At 38.3% G+C, this 20,742-nt stretch overlaps 5 protein-coding genes across 6 annotated transcripts in view; 4 read left to right on the top strand and 1 right to left on the bottom strand.

Moving 5' to 3' along the window:
• Window positions 1-20,742, top strand: part of LOC143913567 (uncharacterized) — a 781,442-nt gene that overhangs the window by 6,429 nt on the left and 754,271 nt on the right. The gene's annotated exons all lie outside the window — the stretch shown is intronic.
• LOC143913487 (uncharacterized) overlaps window positions 1-20,742 on the top strand; it is a 133,667-nt gene that overhangs the window by 56,378 nt on the left and 56,547 nt on the right. The gene's annotated exons all lie outside the window — the stretch shown is intronic.
• The window catches only part of LOC143913478 (uncharacterized), an 89,304-nt gene that overhangs the window by 30,436 nt on the left and 38,126 nt on the right, over window positions 1-20,742 (bottom strand).
• LOC143913498 (uncharacterized) overlaps window positions 3,462-20,742 on the top strand; it is a 54,872-nt gene continuing 37,591 nt past the window's right edge. The window contains exons 1-3 of one of the 3 annotated variants that reach the window (XM_077433339.1): window positions 3,462-3,796; window positions 3,871-4,092; window positions 6,927-7,047. In XM_077433339.1, the coding sequence (XP_077289465.1) occupies window positions 3,674-3,796; window positions 3,871-4,092; window positions 6,927-7,047 (466 nt within the window). In that variant the 5' untranslated portion in view covers window positions 3,462-3,673. Of the gene's footprint in view, window positions 3,797-3,870; window positions 4,093-6,926; window positions 8,595-20,742 lie in introns of those variants that run through there. The other 2 variants (XM_077433338.1, XM_077433340.1) reach the window with 2 other exon arrangements.
• Window positions 7,517-10,436, top strand: LOC143913583 (uncharacterized). The gene is made up of 3 exons (XM_077433472.1): window positions 7,517-8,683; window positions 8,881-9,251; window positions 9,396-10,436. Exons 2-3 carry the CDS (start codon window positions 9,157-9,159, stop codon window positions 9,601-9,603), a joined length of 303 nt encoding a protein of 100 aa, XP_077289598.1. The 5' UTR covers window positions 7,517-8,683; window positions 8,881-9,156; the 3' UTR covers window positions 9,604-10,436.

The following is a 20,742-nucleotide window of genomic DNA, read 5'->3' as shown; positions in this document are numbered from 1 at the left end:
AGTATGCGTGTGTATTGACATCGATAATGAATAAGTACGCGATGCGATATATCCCTACACAGTAAATGTGTATTTTTTAAACGAAATTAATATATTTAAATGTAATGAAAAAGTATTAAAGGGGCGACAAATTTGATATATGCCAAGGGCGCCAAAAACATCGCTACGGCTCTACCGGAGGATGCTAAAGATCTCATGGAAGAAGCATGTAAGGAACGAAACGGTCCTTCAGCTTCTTCATAATAATCGTAAGTGAAACGTAAAAGAAGTTAGTAATTAGTAAAAAGAGAGAGCTTCTTGACACGGTGAAGTGCCGTAAGATGGTATACTTTCGTCACATTATTCGCGGCCCCAAATATCGCCTTCTACAAACAATCAGAGGGGAAAATTGACGGCAAACGATGGCTTGGGAGAAAGAAGCTCTCTTGGCTCCGGAACATCAGGTCATGGATGGGACTCGGTCTCGAAAATTTATTTAGGCTTGCCCATGATAGGGAGGAATTCGCACAGGCCATAAACGATGTCTGCCCATGGTAGTCGCCTACTTAGATTTGGCATTAGAAGAAGAAGAATGTTATGCTGTTATTATTATGAGGGAGAGGGGGGGGTACTTTGTTATCCCATATCGCGCCTAGTGTGATTTTTTTGGTATCGGTACTAGAAGGTTAAAAAAAAATTTGTAAGATATAATTATTTTATTTTTTAATTCTTCTGTATTTCTAAGACTTTTTTAAAATAACCCCCCCCCCCCCGTATTCACAAAATAAATTTCTCTGGGTCACTATCGGCACAATGTTACACCAATAAGATTTAAGAGTATTGGAAGTATGTTAGATGAATTAGGATGGATGAGTATTAGAATAAGTCTAAATATTAGTACATTGTCTTTTGTTTATAAGTTAGATCATAAGTTATTGCCTAAGTACTTTGATGATTATATAATAAGGAATAGAGATAAACCTCAATGTCTACATATTGACTTCTACTGTCAAGATAAGAAGCAAATAGCGATAGAATACCCTTCTTGAATCCAAATTTAGCAAGTTTAATAAGGAGTATGCCATTATCTACTCTATCAAAGGCTTTCATGAAGTGAGTATACATAACATATATTTGATGTTTCGGGTCAATCTTTGATGATAAAAAATGGCTAAATATTAGTAGATTAGTGGTGTTAGATCTATTTGATCGGAACCCATGCTAAGAGTCATCAATTTTGGGTTCAATTTGTTTGGAGATTTTATTAAAATATAACAATTTCACACAGCTTACCCAAAGCGGATAGCATAGATATAGGTCTATAGCGGATAGCATAAATATAAGTTAGATCATAAGTTATTGCCTAAGTACTTTGATGATTATATAATAAGGAATAGAGATAACCATAGTTTTTATACTAGAAATAACAACTCAAAATAAAATAAAATTATATCGCGCGCTCATATTACCATTATTAACCTATGCTTCACCTGTATGGAATAACGCCTCGAACACTAACCTTTCTAAGCTCCAAGTAATACAAAATAAATCCCTAAAAATGATTTATAATACACCCATATACTATACTAACTTGAAAAAACTGCATGCCATATATAAGATTCCGTTTGTTACAGATATTACTAACAAACTAACCAGTAGATTATATGACATAATCACTAATAACCATAGTAACACACTTGTGAAGAGTCTCGGTGATTACAACAAAATGTCTATACCCTTCAGGTATAAACACAGATTACCTAAACACAATCTGCTATAGGTCATCGACTTTAGAGAGTCTTTAATTAATATTATGTATTAGATGTATTATGAGCATTTATAAGAATTGTAAATAGGTTTTTGAGCTCTTTTTCCTATTACGCTGTACATATTAACATTATAATAATATAATACTATGATTACTAACAAAATTAATTTAAAATTGCAAAATAGAAAATGATCAGTAGATCAGTAGCTATTAAAATAGATATAAGATGTATTGTGAACATAATTAAGTAATAATAAAAAGCATTTAAAAATGAAAATACTAGAAATAAGGACAAACTAGTTGTAAGTAGAGTAAGAAAAAATAAGACAGCTGGGGGTGTTTTTCACAGGGGTGTGCCCATGTATAATGCCCTCCCTGAGTGCATCAGGTCTGCTACGACCATGGATGTATAGTGATCACCAACTATAGGGGTCATCAGTTTAGTGATCGCCAATTTAGTGGTCGGTGGTCACCAATTATAGGACGGGTGAAAGGTTTCGACCGTTTCCCGGCCTTTGGAAATTCAGTTGAGTTTGAAAGAGGATCGTTTATTTTCGTTCAATTGGTACAATGGTTATTGTATGTACGAAGAGGTTTCTTCGGAGATGTGATCTGGTTGAGCTCCAGAGGCTCACTCTCGTGTTGGGACTGGCGTATCGCTTTATGTACCTTCTGGGTTGGAGCGTGGCGTGTGCATTTGCTTCGTCTTTGTTTCCCGGACACACGTGTTTGACCTATATTCGAGGCGCGTGCTCGGGGTCAGCGTGCCAGGACATCGTTCGTGGTTTTATGGGTTCAGTGCCAGGACGTGGTTCGTTTGAGAATGCGAGCGTGTGCCACGAGTTAATGACTTTTCACGAGTATATTTGGGGCACGTGTGTTTGATGCATGCGATGACCTTTTTACGAGGCGAGTGTGCTACACGCGCTGTTTATGGGGGAAGCGTGTATATCCTTTGTTCTTCGGGCACAGTCACAGGGGTCGTTGCCATAGATGTATAATACATAGATCCGCCCTCACGGTTTATACTGGTCTCCCTTTTGGCGCATGCAAAATACATGGCGCATGCACACTTTTCTCTCAGTAGGTTAGTAGCTTCTAAGTAGGAAAAGTCGATTGCGGAGATCTTGTCGATGGATATGCGAAAATATTTTCATCTTTTCGTCACTAACTGAGGGGTGCGGGGGGAAGTGAAAAAACGCCGACCGCTGAGTCGTAGGGAAAAAACCTTACTCCCCCCCGCACCCCTCAGTTAGTGGCGACAAGATCTCCAACGAAATTTGTAGTAATGCCATATCTAGTCTATTCTAGATCTATGGTCGTTGCCCTTGAGTTTACGCGTGTTTGGACAGGAACGATGATGAGATCGCTGGTTTTGATGTAATAGCATGACTTGTACTATATTCCTACAGATGCATTCTTGCGCGAAGAGACACCTCTGTGAGGGACAGTACATATAAGTTAATTATAAATTTTAGAGTTAAGTAATTAAGATGTATTTTTGAAATTATTAGCTTGATAGCTAAGATTGAACGATAGCTGCAGGGGCTGTATATATGCGTATGTGTATGTATGGGTGACCAGTGGATGTGTATGTGTCGTCGTCTCGACACATACACATCCACTGGTCGAGTTTTTTTAAGAGCGCTTCTACCCATTCTACTTCAATGTATATAAATAAATAAACCACAAGTTGCATGTTGGAATCAGGTTTGTGAACAAAGCGGTTGGTCAACCTGTTACCACGCATTGGGGATGGTTGCGCCATATTGCTCGCGTCACACTCTTTGTATTAAATAGAAATGTGATTTCGCTTGTACGCGTCAAAGTGACCCAGCGTAAGAAATATGCATTTGATATTTGATTCTGGGAAAGATGTCCCGAGAATAGACAACGAGAAGAATTCGAGGAGAATTCGTGACCCGCATGGAGTGCAGACTTTGCCTCTTCTCCGCTCCGGCAGATGGAGACGAGCGCCTCGTCTCCATCCACGGCGATCCTCATCCGCCGCATTTGGCGCAACGCATTTGGACCTGCTGTCGGCTGCAGGTCAGTTAGATTGCCTGCCAACTATTGCCATTGCCATTGCCATTGCCATTCGTCAATTCCATTCTCATTTGTAGGTTAGGAAAGGTGACGAGCTGCCAGATACGATATGCCGTTCGTGTGTCAACAATCTGGAATCGCTCGACAGCTTTCGAAGCGCTTGTCTTCGGAGTGACGAAGCGTCGAGAGTGCCATCCGGTGTCAAGCTGGAGGAAGTTCTGCTGGATGATTTAACATGGGAGGATGAGTCGGCTGCTAATTTCTCACCGAATACTTCCAGTTGGCCAGACGATGGCCAGGTAAGTGAATGGTTCTAAGGAAATCTCTCAATTGTATTGTCGATCCGATGTAGCGCGAGTCTCGCGAGAACCGAGCGTGCTGTCGCATTTGTGCAATGTGTAGTTCGGTGGTTCTCAGGCGAAATTTTACCGTGGCCGCACAGGTGATAATAGTAGTCCCATGGAAATGTCTGGTGGCCGCACCAAATTTAATCAAATAAATTAAAGTTGGAAAAAAAATGGATCAATTTATTCATAAAATAAAAGAAATTCTAACATTTTGGTATCTATTTATTTAATAATAATGCAATGGAAATTGCTCAATACTCCTGTCTTCCAGTGCAAATCGCATTGCTGCTTCTAAGTTTGCGTCCGTCAGCTGGTTTCTAAATTTATTTTTAATAAAGTGCATTACACTGAATGATCTTTCGCAATATACGGTAGTGGGAAAAATAGACAATATTAATAAAACAATTGTTGTTTTCATTGTCAACGTATATTTCCGACCAAAATTTTTGAACCGAAATATTATTAAAATGGTTATTAAGTACTTGATCGTGACTAATTTCTAATAATGCATATTTTGCGTTAGCCCAGTTAATTAATCTCAATACTGAAAATGATTTTAATCTATTTTGTAGTACTAGGAAATTTTCATTTTTCATCATAATAAAAGGGGAAGATACAAAAGAAACAGTTTTAAAAAAATTCAATTCTTCGAACCTTTTATCAAGTTCCAGATTCAGAGATTTAAGACACTCTATTATTTTAAGTTTTAATTTTGAAGATGTTTCTGTCGTCTTATCTATGAAATCACTAACAGAAGATAAAATTGAAAAATTGTCATTTTCAACTTCTGTCACAAGGCTTTTCGCTATATTTTTTAGTTTGTCAATGATGAGCATGGTTTCTATTATTGTTAAGTTACTTTTTTGTAGTTGTTTATTAATCGAACTAATGTGCGGCAAAAAATCCTTTAGGAATAAAATCGACCCTTTTATATAATTACTTTGAAGCTTTTCACTTAAATCTTTATGATTTACGGCCAAAGCAGATATAACGTAATCATTTAATTCACAAAGACGTTGAACACTGTTATCAAAACTTAGCCATCTAATATGATTGTAATTGAGCAATATATTGTGTTTGTCACTGTTGATTTCTCATATAGAACTAAACATGTTCGACAATTTACTACTGGTATTAATTGCATTTCATACTTTTCTCACAGTTAACGCCACATCTTCCATGCACTTACTAACTAGCACTTCTTGATGCACAATGCAATGCATACGAAATATTTCGTTTTCACAGTCTTCGTTAAATAAATTTAATACAACCCTATTGTGACTTGAATGACCTCACTCCCATGTGTGCAAGTCAATCTCTTATTGTTCTGCATACTATTGAGAACACACTACGGATCATATTCGCGTGGAAAGAATTTTGAAGTGTTTGTTTTTTTTTAATACAAGTCAGATGTATTCAACAAAATTCAAAATATTATTAATTTTGCTATATTAAATATTAATATTATTTACTATTAAGTCGCTGGTGGCCGCACTTGAGAACCACTGGTGTAGTTACATTGAAAGGACGTAAAATATATTTTTTTTATTATTTCTTATTTAACTATTAACCCTACGATATTATTACAATATAATTCAATGCAAGGCCTTTGATAATATTACTGTAGTAAGCGTTGTTGTCTAAGATAACATGACGTTGACAATTACTTTTATCGTCTGAAAAATTATAAATTTCCACTCATTTTTAATATATACGTATTCCATAAATAAATTAATAATATCAAAAACTTATTTTATATTAAAATTTTATTAACCGTTTGCCCGCGGCCGTCTTCTATGGAAGCTTTGGGCGACAAGTCTGTAGCAGCGCGGCTGTCTTCCATAGAATTTCTGAACTTTGCATGGCATTTTTGAGGCTTATATGCGCCTATTTCAACTGTTCTAACCCTTTGCCCGCGGCAATAAATATAGCGAACAAGCCCTGTACGGCGGCATCTTTTTCGCGAATTTGGCAATCGAGTTTTCGACCTTGAATACAGATTTTAATATTTACTCTAGTAACCAGATATGTTAATTAACACAAAAAGTATTATTTTAAACAATAAAATACATAATATGTCTCGTAGTTTTGGATTAATTGTCAAACAATCATTCTTCATACAATTGAGACGTATCGTCGCCATTGTTCAACAGACGTGACGTCACATAAACGAGGTTTCAGTATGGTTTCACAAAAAACTAATTTTGACTGGTATATATTCATTTTAAGCAAATTGAATAGGTGGCATTCAACTCTCAGTAATATATTCAACCAATTTTGAACCTTAAAACAGTTGAAATAGGCGCATGTAAGCCTCAAAATCCCGTGCAAAGTTCAGAAATTCTATGGAAGACAGCCACACTGCTACAGACTTGTCGCCCAAAGCTTCCATAGAAGACGGCCGCGGGCAAACGGTTAAAGAATTCTTCGATACTAATAAACGATTAAGTATATGCATGTATCGAAATGATCAGACTTGACACAAGCTATGATTTCATATGTGACTCATTTTTAGCCTGAAATTACATATATCGGTGGATACATAATAATTTCTAGATATGCGTATGTATTATACTCACATATATAATATATACCTGACTTTGTCGAGCCGAAATACTGCTAGTGAAACGAAATGCAATTGGTCATTGGTTGAATGCGATATTATGTACGTTTTACAATTAAGTCTGACACTAGGATCTGTTTGGCTATAATCAAAAATTCACATTTAAAATGATATCTAATCATCATACTTAAAAAAATTGTATAACGTTTGGTCTTTTTTGTAGACACGTGGAGGAAAAACTACTTCGGATGATGGCACGATAGAAGTAATAGCTACTGCTGACACTCCAGAAGCATCATCACTAAGAAAAGGTTTAGACAAGACGTGCTCTTCACATTTTGAAGGCGAGTCATTTGCTCGTAAACACACTGTTATTACACATAATCAAAGAAAAGTACATGAATGTATCATTTGTTCCAAGGTTTTTAAAGGGGAACATTACCTCAATGCACACATGCGTATTCATACGGGACTAAAGCCGCACAAGTGTGATATTTGTTTACGTTTATTTTCTCACAAATCCAACCTTGTTGGACATATGAAGTGTCATACTGGGATAAAGCCACACAAATGTGACATTTGTCTGAAGGCTTTCTCCAAAGAAGCTGTACTTTCGAAACATTTGAACACTCATGCTAGAGACAGGCTGCACACATGTGATATTTGCCTGAAGTCGTTCAATAGAAAACAATATCTCGGCGTGCACATGCGTATTCACACTGGGGAAAAGCCACACAAATGTGACGTTTGTTTAAAATCGTTCACTGTAAAATTTAACCTCATGCAACACATGACTCACCACTCTGGAGAGAAACTGTTCAAGTGTGATATTTGTTCAAAATCATTCAATACAAAATCTTACCTCAGCAATCATATGAGTATTCATAGTGGGGTAAAGCTGCACAGGTGTGATATTTGTTCGAGATCGTTCACGTTCAAATCCTGCCTTACGGATCATATGCGAATCCACTCTGGAGAAAAACCGTTCAATTGTGGTATCTGTTCGAAATCCTTCAGGACAAAATCTAACCTCGGTCAGCATATGAAGATTCATAGTGGGGTAAAAGCGCATACATGCGACGTTTGTTCAAAATCGTTCGTTGGGAAACAACATCTCAGAGCACACATGAATATTCATATTGGGGCGTATCAACACAAATGTGACGTTTGTTCAAAAACGTTTAGTCGCAGATCTTCCCTTATGAGACACGTGAGATGCCACTCTGGTGAGAAACCCTTCGAATGCAATATCTGTTCTAAGTTATTCACTACCAAATGTGACCTCGCTGTACACATGAGCATTCACTCTGAAGTAAATCCACACAAATGTGACTTTTGTTTAAAATCATTCACTCAACGCTCTTCGCTTATGATACATGTGAGGTGCCATTCCGGAGAAAAACCGTTCAAATGTGACGTTTGTTTGAAATCATTCAGTAGAAAGTTTGACCTCGGTGTACACATGAGCATTCACAGTGGGATAAAACCGTATAAATGTGACATTTGTTTAAAATCATTCGTTAAGAATTCTTCACTTTCGAGGCATTTCAAATCGCACGCTGGAAACAAGCAAATTCGCTTGAAAAAATCGTTCACGTTCAATTCGAGTATTCAATTATCCTCGAAAAACAGTAATTGAAAATTTTAAAATATTGTTGCGTACGGGTGGGTTCAGGATCCAAATGAAATTAAAAAGTCGCTTCACAGCATTTATTTAACAATTCGGGAGGTCCACACGGATCCAGCGCTCACTCCAGAATAATCCGTTGTACCGTGTGTACCCCCTTATAAAGGACAAGTTGCCCGTCACAGCTTCCCCGATCCATGTGTCTATTGTGACACGTTAATTAACACGTTGGGTACTAATAAAATTCGGGACAAAAGTATGTAGGTGGGGGTAGTGGATGTTGACCGTATCCTGGCCTAACGAAACACGGTTGTATTTTGTTGGAATAAATTATTTTTATTATGTAGTTTTGGGTGTACAAGTGTGTAAGGGCCGGGCCACACCGTGCGACTTGCGAGCGACTTGGTTGAGGGCGACCAGACCAATGCATGTAGGTAGATGAGACATGCTACACCCGTCAACTTGTTTTCCGCACACATTTCTATACATTTTTTCGTGTCGCGCAACTAGTCGGCCGACAAAGTTGCACGGTGCGGCCCGGCCCTAAAAGGTTATGTTGATGAAGCGGGTATGTTCTGGAAATTCTCGAATCGGCAGAGTTCTGGAAGTTCTCGAAGCGGCTGGATTCGGCTAAGTGTTGCTGGCTCGTTATCCATCTATGTTGAGATGTCTCTGGATACGGCTATGTTGGTTGTTGCAGGTTGAGTGAGTCTGGCTCTGTTGCTGGTCGGCTGCTTCTAGCTGACTGGTTTTTGGTGTAGCATGGTCTGCTGCTGGCCGTTGACTGCTGTGAAGGCTGCGAAGTTCTTAGTTGGGGTCACCAGTTATGGGGAGTGATTTAGTTGTGAAGGTGCTCTTCACCACCAGTCCACCATGGGTTTATAGACAAGTTCGTCTGTGTTCAAAGTTGGAAATACTGCTGTATGTTTTGGATGAAGTCTTTTATTTGGTTATATTATTTGTTTTCCGATTGTTGGTGAATTGGGATTTCCCACAAGTACTTAAATAATAAAAGATACAGACAAAATATCTAATAATACAATAAACATATTGGAAAAACTTAAGGGGTGAAAAGACCGATGGTGAATATGGTGGAGTAGTCAAATCTATGACATCAATAATGTACATAGGTGACTGTTCCAATGACTGGTCCACGGACGAGGACGTCATCACTCGGCCTCGGCCACGTGGCCGTCCACGTCCTTTTCCACGTGTGACACGTCGACTGAATCATCGACGACGACTGTTGACGATGGTCCAGCCCCATCGTTGACAGAGTTACATCGTCGAGCAGAGTTGTGGGTGTGTTGGGTGGGTTCGTCGTTCCCAAAGATGGTGGATGGTGAAGATGGTGGAGTAGTCAAATCTACGACTTCCATAATGTACAATGACTGGTCCACAGGCGAGGTCGTCATTCCGCCGGTGACACTCGTCACCGTGACTACTTCGAACGGAGTGTTCAAAGCACCGCCCGCTAGACAAGTGGTGAGTTTTTTGAGTTATCCTGAGCTACCTTTACTTTTGTCATAATAAAAAAAATGATCAAGTCACATGCAAAGTTTAAGAAAGTTTTATTTAAACTGATTATACACATATATGCCATCTTACGATATAAAAAAGTTGCAATTGTGGTTCTCATCCTTAAATGATGAATTCTCTGCGCCTATTCTTCCTGACAAATTGGATAATTACATCGTCAATAGGACAATCAATTTCAGGGTGAGTGTTTAACATAACTAAGCCATTAAGTTGATCCTCCTTCATCGTCGACCTCAGCCATGTCTTTGTACGCTGCAATGTTGAAAAACTTCTTTCTACTGTAGCAATAGATACAGGTAGACAAGCAAATTTTTTGTACAGCGTGTGCAAAATTCTAATATCATATCAATACACTATTGTAGCTTTCAAACTGACTGCCTGGCAGCGACTCTGCTTCCCTTATATATGTAGCTCGGTTGTTTCGGGAACATTCGGTGCCAGAATGTTCGCTTCCAGACTTTTATGGAGTGTGAGCAAATATAAACAGTAGATTATTCGCGACTTTTCAACTAAGAAAGTACAACTACTCGATTCAAAGTCGACTGACGAAAGAAACGAACGAATAGCCACATATAGAAATATATAGAAACCAAAAAGATATTATATTCAAATAAGTATATATAATATATACAAACACACACAAATAATAATAAAAAGCATACAGACATAATAACATAACCATATTTTCGTTCATTCGTATTTGTGGAATAAACGAAAACATGGGTCTAAACAAAGATCTGGCTTTTCTGGACATAGTAGACAAAAGAGAATGGAATCATTTCTTTATGTTTTGCCTTTGTCATCTTTTGGAGAAAAAATTGGACGATGTATTTTCGTAATAGACCCCTGGATATTGAAGAAGGGGGAGAGGCCCAAGTAATTTTTCGATTACTCGGAGTCTAAAGTCATATAAAGACATCTTTTCATTTCGGGAAATATATAAATGAGTATAGTTTGAAATAAATGGATGCCAAATTTCTTATACCAACGCAAAGTTTTCCTTCTGATTGGGTAATAGGCCAACATTTAATGGTCATGGAAATCAATGCCAGACATGAATTTATTGTACTGGATTATCATCTTATGTGGTTTCAACTGTCTTGCCATCAAATTCTGATGAAATCGACAACACTTCGCGACGATCTCTCCATTTATTGACGCATATACCTTGGGCAGTATATTGACGCACATATTCTCCCCTTTTAAGTTTTTTTTTCAAAACTTCCTTTGGTTTCTGCTTGCGGTTCGTCCTCAATGTTCCGGTGACGTAAGTTTTTTGGTCTAATAATGTTTCAACGAGAGGGACACTATTATAATAATTATATCCATATATAATGAATGTCCAACTCCCGTTTTTCCCTCCATTAGCTTATGGACTACCTTGTTAGTGTGGTTTTTACCACCTCGCTCCAAATCAGCGGAACCACCGTATATTATTTTCTTCGGGGCCAAAAACCATTCGATTGCCCCGACATATAAAGCTTTATTCCATATTTCGCTTTTTTGCCCTTCATGTACTGACGAATTAGCAGTCTCCCTCTCCATAATACCAATGATTCGTCTATCGATAATTCCCTTTCGGGAGCACAGATTTTCTCCCATTTTTTGGTTAAAATAAATTATAAGTTAAGGGGTTATTTTCCCCATACTTGTTTCATCCTCATTGTTATCATTAAAATGAAGAATTCGCATTATTATAAGAAATGCAAGAACGACACAGAATGGAGGACGGCGGATGATTAATAAACCGTCTCGATTAACCTGGAGGACTCAAGTTTTCCCGATAGCTGCCGTTATATTTGATTCCTTTTCATCTATAGAGTTTTAAAAGTGGCAATTTGAATGAAATCTATTTTTTATAAATGGAACAATGATACCTTCGGTTCCCAACAGTGAAAGTCAACACCAGTGAATTTTCGTTTTATCATGGCATCGTACAAATATTCGAGTTGATTCGTTGCAAAGCCTGATTTAGCCCTCACTTCGATCATCTTGCTGCTTAGTTTGAATCGAATTGCAAACTACACATATTGCAATTAAGTATACGCTAAATACAAAGTATGCATTACTTAAAACATACATAGTTCTAAAATATAAATATTAACGTGAATAGCACTCACTTGTAGTATTGACTTCGAACATATGTATGGGGACTGATTTATTTGTGAAGGTGCTCTTCACCATCAGGCCACCATGGGTTTATAGACAAGTTCGTCTGTGTGCAAAGTTAGAAGTTAGTGTTTCTGGCTCGGGATCCGTCTATGTTGAGATGGTCTCTGGCTACTTCTAAGTGTTTCTGTCTGAGAATATGATGGTATTCGTCGGTGCTGGCTATTGTTGAGAAGTTATGGTCATGGTGTGTCCTTTTGTAGTCAGTCCTGTTACACCATCGATGAGACATTTTTTGTTGAGGTCGACGAGTAGGTTGTGGTGGCTCAGAAAGTCGGCTCCGAGGATGGCACGGTTGACATCGGTTATGATGAACTACCAGTTGAAGTTCCTTCGTAGTCCGAGGTCGAGGTTTACTGCCTTTGAACCGTATGTTTTTATGATTGTCCCATTAGCGGCGTGTAACTGAGTGCTGGTGTGGTTGGATTTGTTGGATTTCTTGAAAATTGCTGGTAATGCTGATATGTCTGAACCAGTGTCGATTAGGTAATTCTGGTCCGTTGATCGTTCCCAGATTATTAGTCGGCATTTTTTGGTACCGGGCGCTCTGTTTGCCGTTTCTGAGAGTCGCCGCTCTCGTTTTCCTTATTTTGGAATGTGCAGGGTGCTTGGCATTTTTGTGCCAGGTTTCCGAATTTGTGATGGAAATAGCAAATTTCTCCGTGTGTCGTAGATCGACCTCGTGTCCTGGATCAGCCGCCTGTGTGGGTGTTCATGGTTCTGGTTTGGCTTCGGCTTCGGTTGTAGTTCGGGTTTTGTTGTTGGCTGGGGTTTCTGATTTTCAGTTGATGAGCCTCTGGCCAGGTCGATCAAGAGACGTTGTTGTGATTTAATTTGGTTGGCCATTTCGAACAGTAGAGGATCTGGTGTTGTTGGGTGTGAAAGTGTCTGCTGGCTTACTGCATTTACCTCGATGTTGTGATAGACCTCCATTATTTGATCTGCGGTGAGGGCGAGTTGTTGCAAGGTTGGGTCTGGTATTGACTTGAGGACGGCCTGGGCGTGTTTTGGAAGGCGTTGTGTCCACAACGTCTTTACTATTTGTGAGTCTCTCTGCTGTGGGCCGGCAAGCTCCTGCATTTGTCTTAATAAGTGGGATGGTTTCTTATCGCCTAGTTCGAAACCCGTGAGAAGGCGTGTGGTGCGGAGCTCCATCGAGTCTCCTAGCCTCTCTAGTAATGCTTCTTTTAGTTTCTGGTAGAGATGGGTCCTGTCACTATGTCACTGACGAATGAGAGGGTGTCGTAGTTCAGGGCGGTGACAAGGCAACCGTATTTCGTACTGTCCGTCGTTATCCTCGGACTGTCGAAGTGTGCTTCCTCTATGCCGATCCATAGCGAGATGTTCTCTTTAAATACGGCTGGTAGACTTAGTATGATGCAGGCTGCTTCCAAGGGTTGTGGTTGCTTCTGTTGTATCTCATTCTGGTCCGGTGGGATGTCGTCTCCGTTTACAGACATGATGTGAGCAGTGGTGTATATGAAGGCTGCGCTGTTGACTGATATGTGGGCTGCGGTGTAGGCTGCTTTGTTGACTGCGGTGTAGTCTTGCACCCCTAGCTTTGTCATCAGCGTCAGTCTTCTGACCACTGTATTGCTGTCCAATGCCGTTGTGATGGCGTCTGCGAGCATTTCAGTGTTGCCGCCATTCCTCTCAAGCTCCAATATCACCATGCCACTATGGATTTTTCCACATATATCCTCCCATCGTTTTTTCTTTATCTCCCGATTGGAATATTCATTGCATGATAAATCCCAAATGGCTTTTTGGGATTCAATTTCGACGATGAACTTCTCCGTGTCGAACGTTTGAGCCATTTTGCGAGATGGCAGTGTCATGATGGTGATGCAATTTTCCATGGAACGCTTTTATTGTCAACTTTACATGATGGAAGTTGGTGCATATGCTTGAATTATAGTGATTTTTTTTTTATATATTAATCAATTGAAACAGCATAATACATATACACTACCGTCCATATGTTTAAGACCAAAGTGTTTTTGGAGCATATTTTACACAATTTTGGACCAATTTAAAAAATATAAACTCAGTTATGTTCAAAAAATACGCATTTATTAAAATAAATAAAGATATTACAACAATTAATAAACATAAAATTATAAAAAAATATAAACGTCAAACTGAACTTTCGTCAAAAAACCCACCCTTACTTTTAATCACTGCTGCGCATAGTCTCGGCATTCTATTTATTAAATTTTGAAGTGTGATGGGAGGTATGGACTTCCAACTTTCCTGTAGATGATTCCAAAACTTATTTATGGATGTTTGTGTCTGTCCAATTCGTCCCACAAAAGTTCTATTGGGTTTAAATCGGGGGATTGAGGAGGCCAGTTCATGATTTTTAAATTATTTTTTTCTTCTTGTTGTAAGAAGTCCATGCATAGCTTTGATTTATGTTTTGGGTCATTATCTTGTTGGAATATAAAATCATGCCCACATAAGTTCCGGCCGCACGGCAAAACTTGTTCTTTTAAAATTTTCAAATACCCTTCTTTTTTTAAAATTCCATCAATTTTGATTAAATTCCCAACTCCAGCTCTTGAGAAACATCCCCATATCATTATGGATCCACCACCATGCTTGATTGTTGGCAGCACACAGTCTGGCATCATTTGTTCTTGGGGAGTGCGCCGGACGTAAACTCGTCTTTTCGAACCGAACAATTCAAACTTCGATTCATCGGACCAAATCACTTTTGACCAATCTTCAATTGACCAATTACGATGCTGAAGAGCCCAAGCTAGTCTTTTCGCTTTATTATTTCTTCTTAATAATGGTTTTCTTACTGCTATGCGCCCTCCCAGCTTCACTTCCATCAGCCGACGTTTAACCGTGGTGACCGATACTTTTTTGAAGGCTGTCTTTTCTATGTCAGAGGCGATTTCTGGTGCCGTTATCCTTCTATTTCGCTTGCTCAATAATATAATTTGTTGATCCAATGCTTGTGTTGTGATTCTGGGACGTCCTGATTTTGATAAATCCATAATGTTAGAATTTTGGAATTTTTTTATCGTCTGTTGTACTGCAGTCTCGAAATATTCAGATTTTCGGCGATATATCGTTGGGTTTTTTGCTGTTTGTAAAGAGCAATAATGGCTCCTTGAGTTTCCATGGTGAGATTTTTATTTTTTCCCATATTTCTTCAAAAATTTTCGTCCTCTTTATGTATTATAAATTTTTCGCTAATACGACTTCAAAGTCTGACTGATCAGATTAAACTGAACCAAATTCATTTAGGGTTTATTATTTTGAACTGTTTCGATGTCATATCAGCAGGATAAAATAACAAAAAAAGTTCGTAGCATAAACTGCGTATAGTAGAGTTGTCGAATTGCAACATGTGTCGATTCGTCACGCGGTGTCTTTGAGCCCATTTTGAACCCTTATATAAAAAAAACAACAAACCAATGGGATAATCCCTGCTTTTTTTGCTCAAATTAAATCCAAGGGTGTAGGGAAACAAATGATACCCATTTCTTTGAACTATTTTACGCTAAATTATTTTAATGGACATTAGAAATCGAGTTATAGGTTTGGTCTTAACAGTGGCGTTACGTGAATTCCAGGCGCCCCCCCGCAAAATATTTTACGGCGCCCCCCCCCCCATATACACATATTATTTTCTTTTCGGCAAAATAATTTTTCAAAATACATACCTTTTTACGTAGAAAAATCTGTTCTTCTGGACTTCCCATTGGCAAACACTTCGATTATTTCGTTAAAATTCATTTTATTTGTTCTCTCATGTTCAATACTAATCAGCGCTAATCCTTTGAGTCGATGTTGTGACATAGTTGACCTTAAGTAATTTTTAATAAGTTTCAACTTAGAGAACGAGCGCTCAGCAGTGGCTATAGTTACCGGAAGCGTGAGGAACAAGATGATTGCGGTGGCGATATCAGGAAATGACGAATTTATAGTGTAAAAATCACAAATGAAGAGCTTTGCCAAATTATGAACACTGTCGATCTTCTCTATTTTTTCTCTTAAGCACGAACGAAAATCAAGCACCTGGTTAGGTAGCGACTTGTCAAAGTCATTGACATATTGGTCGGCTAAAGATTTGGCTTCACGATATAAGTCGTCATCTGATAATTGAATGAGATTTTTACTTTGTAGGAAGGCGAACTTTGAAATAATATCGTTATAAGATGTAAAACGAACCTTCAATTGCATCAAGGCTACGTCTAGTGCCGCATTCAAAATTGTTATTTCAAACTTTTTCAATGAATCTTGGAATCGTGTATCATTACTAAGTTCATCGAAGTGCTTTTTGACAAAAGATTGACGATTCGATGTCAATTTTGGCTCCAAACCCCATTTTGTTGCAATCATTGATGAAATCGTTACAAATTCTTCAAATGTATTCCTAAAACGATTGAGATTGTCGTATGCATTTTTGATCATCGACTGAGCACTGATAACATCGACGTTTTTTGATTGTAGGAGCTTTGATACAAAGTTGAGAGGCTGAAGAATGTTATCAAAAAGGACGAGTAGGAGAATAAATTCGAAACTTTCCATTTTCTTTTTTAGTCCCTTTGCTTCTGATTGTTCATCCTTTCTTTTACTTTTTAAAATTATTTCTGTAAGACATTTTAAAACATCTGTATATGAATATTGGAAAAGACTTCGATAATGGTTTGATGTAGTTTATTGAAATGTAAAATCTGCACGTGGTGGTTCAGCGGAGCGTACGAGAACACAACTTCTCCGTACGCCGTCTTTTCGCTGACTCTACCGACCGTAGCGTTCTTCCGCTTGGGTCGACACTACTGCCAACTCGTCAATAATGCCAATCGACAATCAGTTAATAAGACTGTTTGCCATACGTCATTATAAAAGTCGGAACATAGTCCCACATAGGAAAACTGTTGAACAATACAGTTATTCTACAGAGTTACAGCATTACTGACGAGTCGTTTACAATAACTCATAGCTCTTAAATTAATTAAATAGAGGGTGAATAATGAAACCTTTGCCTCATCCAGTGTGAGGATAAAATCAATTTATTGGTTCAGTAATCTTTCAACTTATAGGTATACCTCTGGTGAATGTTGTTTCTATTTACATTAAAATTTTTGAAATCTTCTTTGAAGCTGTGAATAAGCATTACAAGATAAGGTTACTTTAAAAAAGAGAGAGTGGACTGTATATAGTTTAAAACTTAAGCATTCCTCATCTTGAGGTTAACTTAGACAATACAATGTTGACACTATTACAGTTGTCAATACAGATCAGCTATTACCGATCAACTAAACTTGATTAGTGAGTGTAATGCTCCTAAGTTAACTTGATTTCATCAACAAGTAACACAAACATTGCTAAATTAAAAGTAAATTGGAAAGTCATTCATTCATTCCTACAAGCAGGAAATGAAGGCGAACTATGATTATAGATGTCTCTACGTTAAACATCGAAATGTTCAGTATTATAATATTTACTTATTCTATGATTCACATAGATACTATAAACAGTAAGAGTTAACTTATGTTTTCATAACAAGAAACATAAGACCTGCGGATGACTCCCGGCAGGTTATAATTAAGTAGACATGAAATAATTTAAGATGCTCCATTAAGTTTGGCTTGGAGACTAACATTAACAAATCATGAATATAATTTTAACTGTCAAATTTGAACAATTTATTTTAAACTCGGATATCCTTCCGAGTGATGACATGAGACAAGTCTTATATTATAAAGACAAAATGATTAGATTAAATTCGGAGATATATACTGCCGAATGTTAAAATGAAAATAGCTTAAATTATACACACAACACAATTAAAGTGAATTACGGAGTACTACTATTAACATTGAATGATTTAAACTCATGATTACATCTAATAAGTAATATGCGTTGGGGGTAGTGTCTTCGGGTTAAACTAAGCTACCGAAGTTGACGGAATTGAAGCTGCTGTTTCTCCTCCATCTTGCTGATCTTCCTTCCTGTCAAGTGGTCCTTGTGGTAGAATCGGCAATGGCGCCACTAGATGACTGGACCGACGAAACTCTCCGCTGGCAGTAAAGACGTCGACGACTCGAACTCTGCCATCTGGTCCGGGATACAATTTAGTGACTCGACCCAAGACCCATCGGGTTGGCAGCATGTGTTCCTCCTTTAACAGGACCATTTGACCCACACTCAGATTGTTGCTCGAGTCCTTCTTCCATTTGTGTCGTAACTGCAAAGAATGTAAATATTCCGCCGACCAACGTTTCCAAAATGCTGCTGTGGTCAATTGTATCTGAAGCAGATTGGCATGGACATTAGTGTTATATTTAACCTCCATTGGAAGAGCGAGTAAGGATCTGCCAATTAAGAAATGTCCAGGTGTGAGGGGTAAAAGGTCTAGTGGATCCGATGACAAGGGACTAAGAGGACGGGAATTCATGCAAGCTTCTATTTGAGTCAATACCGTACAAAATGATTCGAAATTTAAGGTGGTGGCCTTTAACACCTTGTTTAAATGAATTTTCATGGATTTAACTGCTGCTTCCCACAGCCCTCCCATGTGAGGCGCCCTTGGCGGGTTAAACTTCCAACGAATCCCTTCGGAGGCTACATACCGTAGTAGCTTCTCCTCATGAGGACGTTCGTAAATTAATTTTACTAAATTAACGAGTTCACGACTTGCACCGACAAAATTAGTAGCATTGTCGGAATATATCGTATTGGGCCTGCCACGTCTGGCTACGAATCTTCTTAAACAATTTAAGAAATTTGAACTCGTTAAGTCTCCGACAAGTTCCAAGTGAACTGCCTTACTGGAAAAACACACAAAGACACAAACGTAACCCTTAATTATCTTAGAATTCTTATTGCAACCACTCTTCACAGGAAAAGGTCCTGCGAAGTCTATCCCCACATGACTGAAGGGAAAATTAGCAGTGGTACGTTCGAGCGGGAGTAATCCCATTAATCTATTGTGTGACAGTGGTTTATTTCTGAAACAAATGACACATGAACGCACCACTCCTTTGACAGTATTATGTCCGGCCAATGGCCAATAGGTCTGCCGCAATAACGACAGTAAGGCTTGAGTACCCAAGTGAATATATTTCAAGTGTGCATCTCGGACAATCATGTGTGTAAGTTTATGCTTATTTGACAAGATAATGGGTGACGTTGATAGAGTTGTTCCCAGAGGAAGTCTACTTCCAACACAAATTAAATTCTCATGGAATAGAGGGGACAATTTAGCTAATTTACTGCTACTGGGAATTGGATGTCCCTTGCTCAGCAAATGATATTCCAATGGAAATGATTCCATTTGCGATAACCTAATCAAATTATTTAAAGCATCTTTTAATTCTAAAGCGGACGGTTCGTTATTTTCTTTAACGTTTAATTGTTTATTCCTTAGTGGCCGACGAACATATGATAAAACTCGAAGGAGTCTTGGAAGATGAGAATATTTATCTATCCAATTATTTTCCCTCACAAGGGTAGCGTTAGTGACTACCCTTCTCTCTGGAAGATCTATTGTGATCTCAGGAGGTCTTCGAGGCCATCGTGATTCATCTAATTTCAACCAACTAGGGCCGTCCCACCATAACGAATTATGATTTAATTCTGATGGTTGAGTCCCTCGAGAAATTAAATCTGCTGGATTGTCTGTAGAGGAGACATGGTACCACTCAATGGGTTGAGATATTGATTGGATTTCGGCCACTCGATTGGCAACGAAGGTAGTCCATTTACATGACTCTCCCCTAATCCAATGCAATGCGACGGTTGAATCCGTCCAATAATATTTTTCATTAATATGAATTGTTAATTGGTCTATTGTTGACTTCATTAACTTTGATAATAACATAGCGGAGCACAGCTCTAAACGCGGAATAGTTACAAAACTGAGCGGAGCGACTCTCGAACGAGAACACACAAGATGACATTTGGAATTTCCCAATTGATCAGTACATTTTACATAAATACAAGCACCATAAGCCTTCTCGGATGCGTCACAAAATCCGTGTGCCTGTATATTAATGGCATTATTTAGTATTATCAATCTAGGAATTTTATAAAGTTTCATGACTGTATTGGATAATTGGCAATCTTTCCATTTTTTGAAGATTGTCTGAGGAATGAATTCATCCCAACCAATGGTTTGTTGCCAGACAGATTGCATTAATATCTTATAATTAATTAACAATGGAGATAATAGTCCTAATGGGTCGAAGATCTGACTAATTACTGATAAAAAGTTTCTTTTTGTTATATTTTCAGTCTCGACTTCGGTTTGAACCTTAAATACAAAAACGTCTTCCCGCGGTTTCCAAAATAAACCTAAAGTTTTGTGTGATTCGTTAGAGAAGTTAAAATCTGAACAATCGTCAGCTTTAACATCCGTGATTATACAGGAGTTGTTCGATGTCCATTTGCTTAAGGGCATACCGGCTGATAATAATATGGTTTCCAATTGAACCTTTAATAATTTACCAGCTTCAATAGTATTAGTTCCCGTGAGCAAATCATCAACATAAAAATCACGTTCGATCACTTTACTAGCGATGGGATATTTGTTTCTATTCTCCTCTGCTAACTGATTTAGACATCTAGTAGCTAAAAATGGGGCTGAAGCAGTTCCGAATGTTACTGTATTAAGCTTGTAATGCTTGAATTTACTCTGGGGATCTGTTCGCCAAATGATTCGTTGTACATTTTTATTTTTCTC

Source organism: Arctopsyche grandis, chromosome 6, assembly GCF_051622035.1.
Source record: "Arctopsyche grandis isolate Sample6627 chromosome 6, ASM5162203v2, whole genome shotgun sequence".
Classification (NCBI taxonomy): Eukaryota; Metazoa; Arthropoda; class Insecta; order Trichoptera; family Hydropsychidae; genus Arctopsyche; species Arctopsyche grandis.
Note: the sequence above shows the minus strand (reverse complement) of the source record. Positions and strands in the feature narration are given on the sequence as shown.

Excerpts from the sequence above, each read along its gene's own strand:
- LOC143913583 (XM_077433472.1), top strand. The coding sequence starts at position 9,157 with ATGGGGAGTGATTTAGTTGTGAAGGTGCTCTTCACCACCAGTCCACCA. Across the intron at positions 9,252-9,395 it reads TCAAAGTTGGAAATACTGCT|GGGTGAAAAGACCGATGGTG; the intron begins GTATGTTTTGGA and ends GAAAAACTTAAG.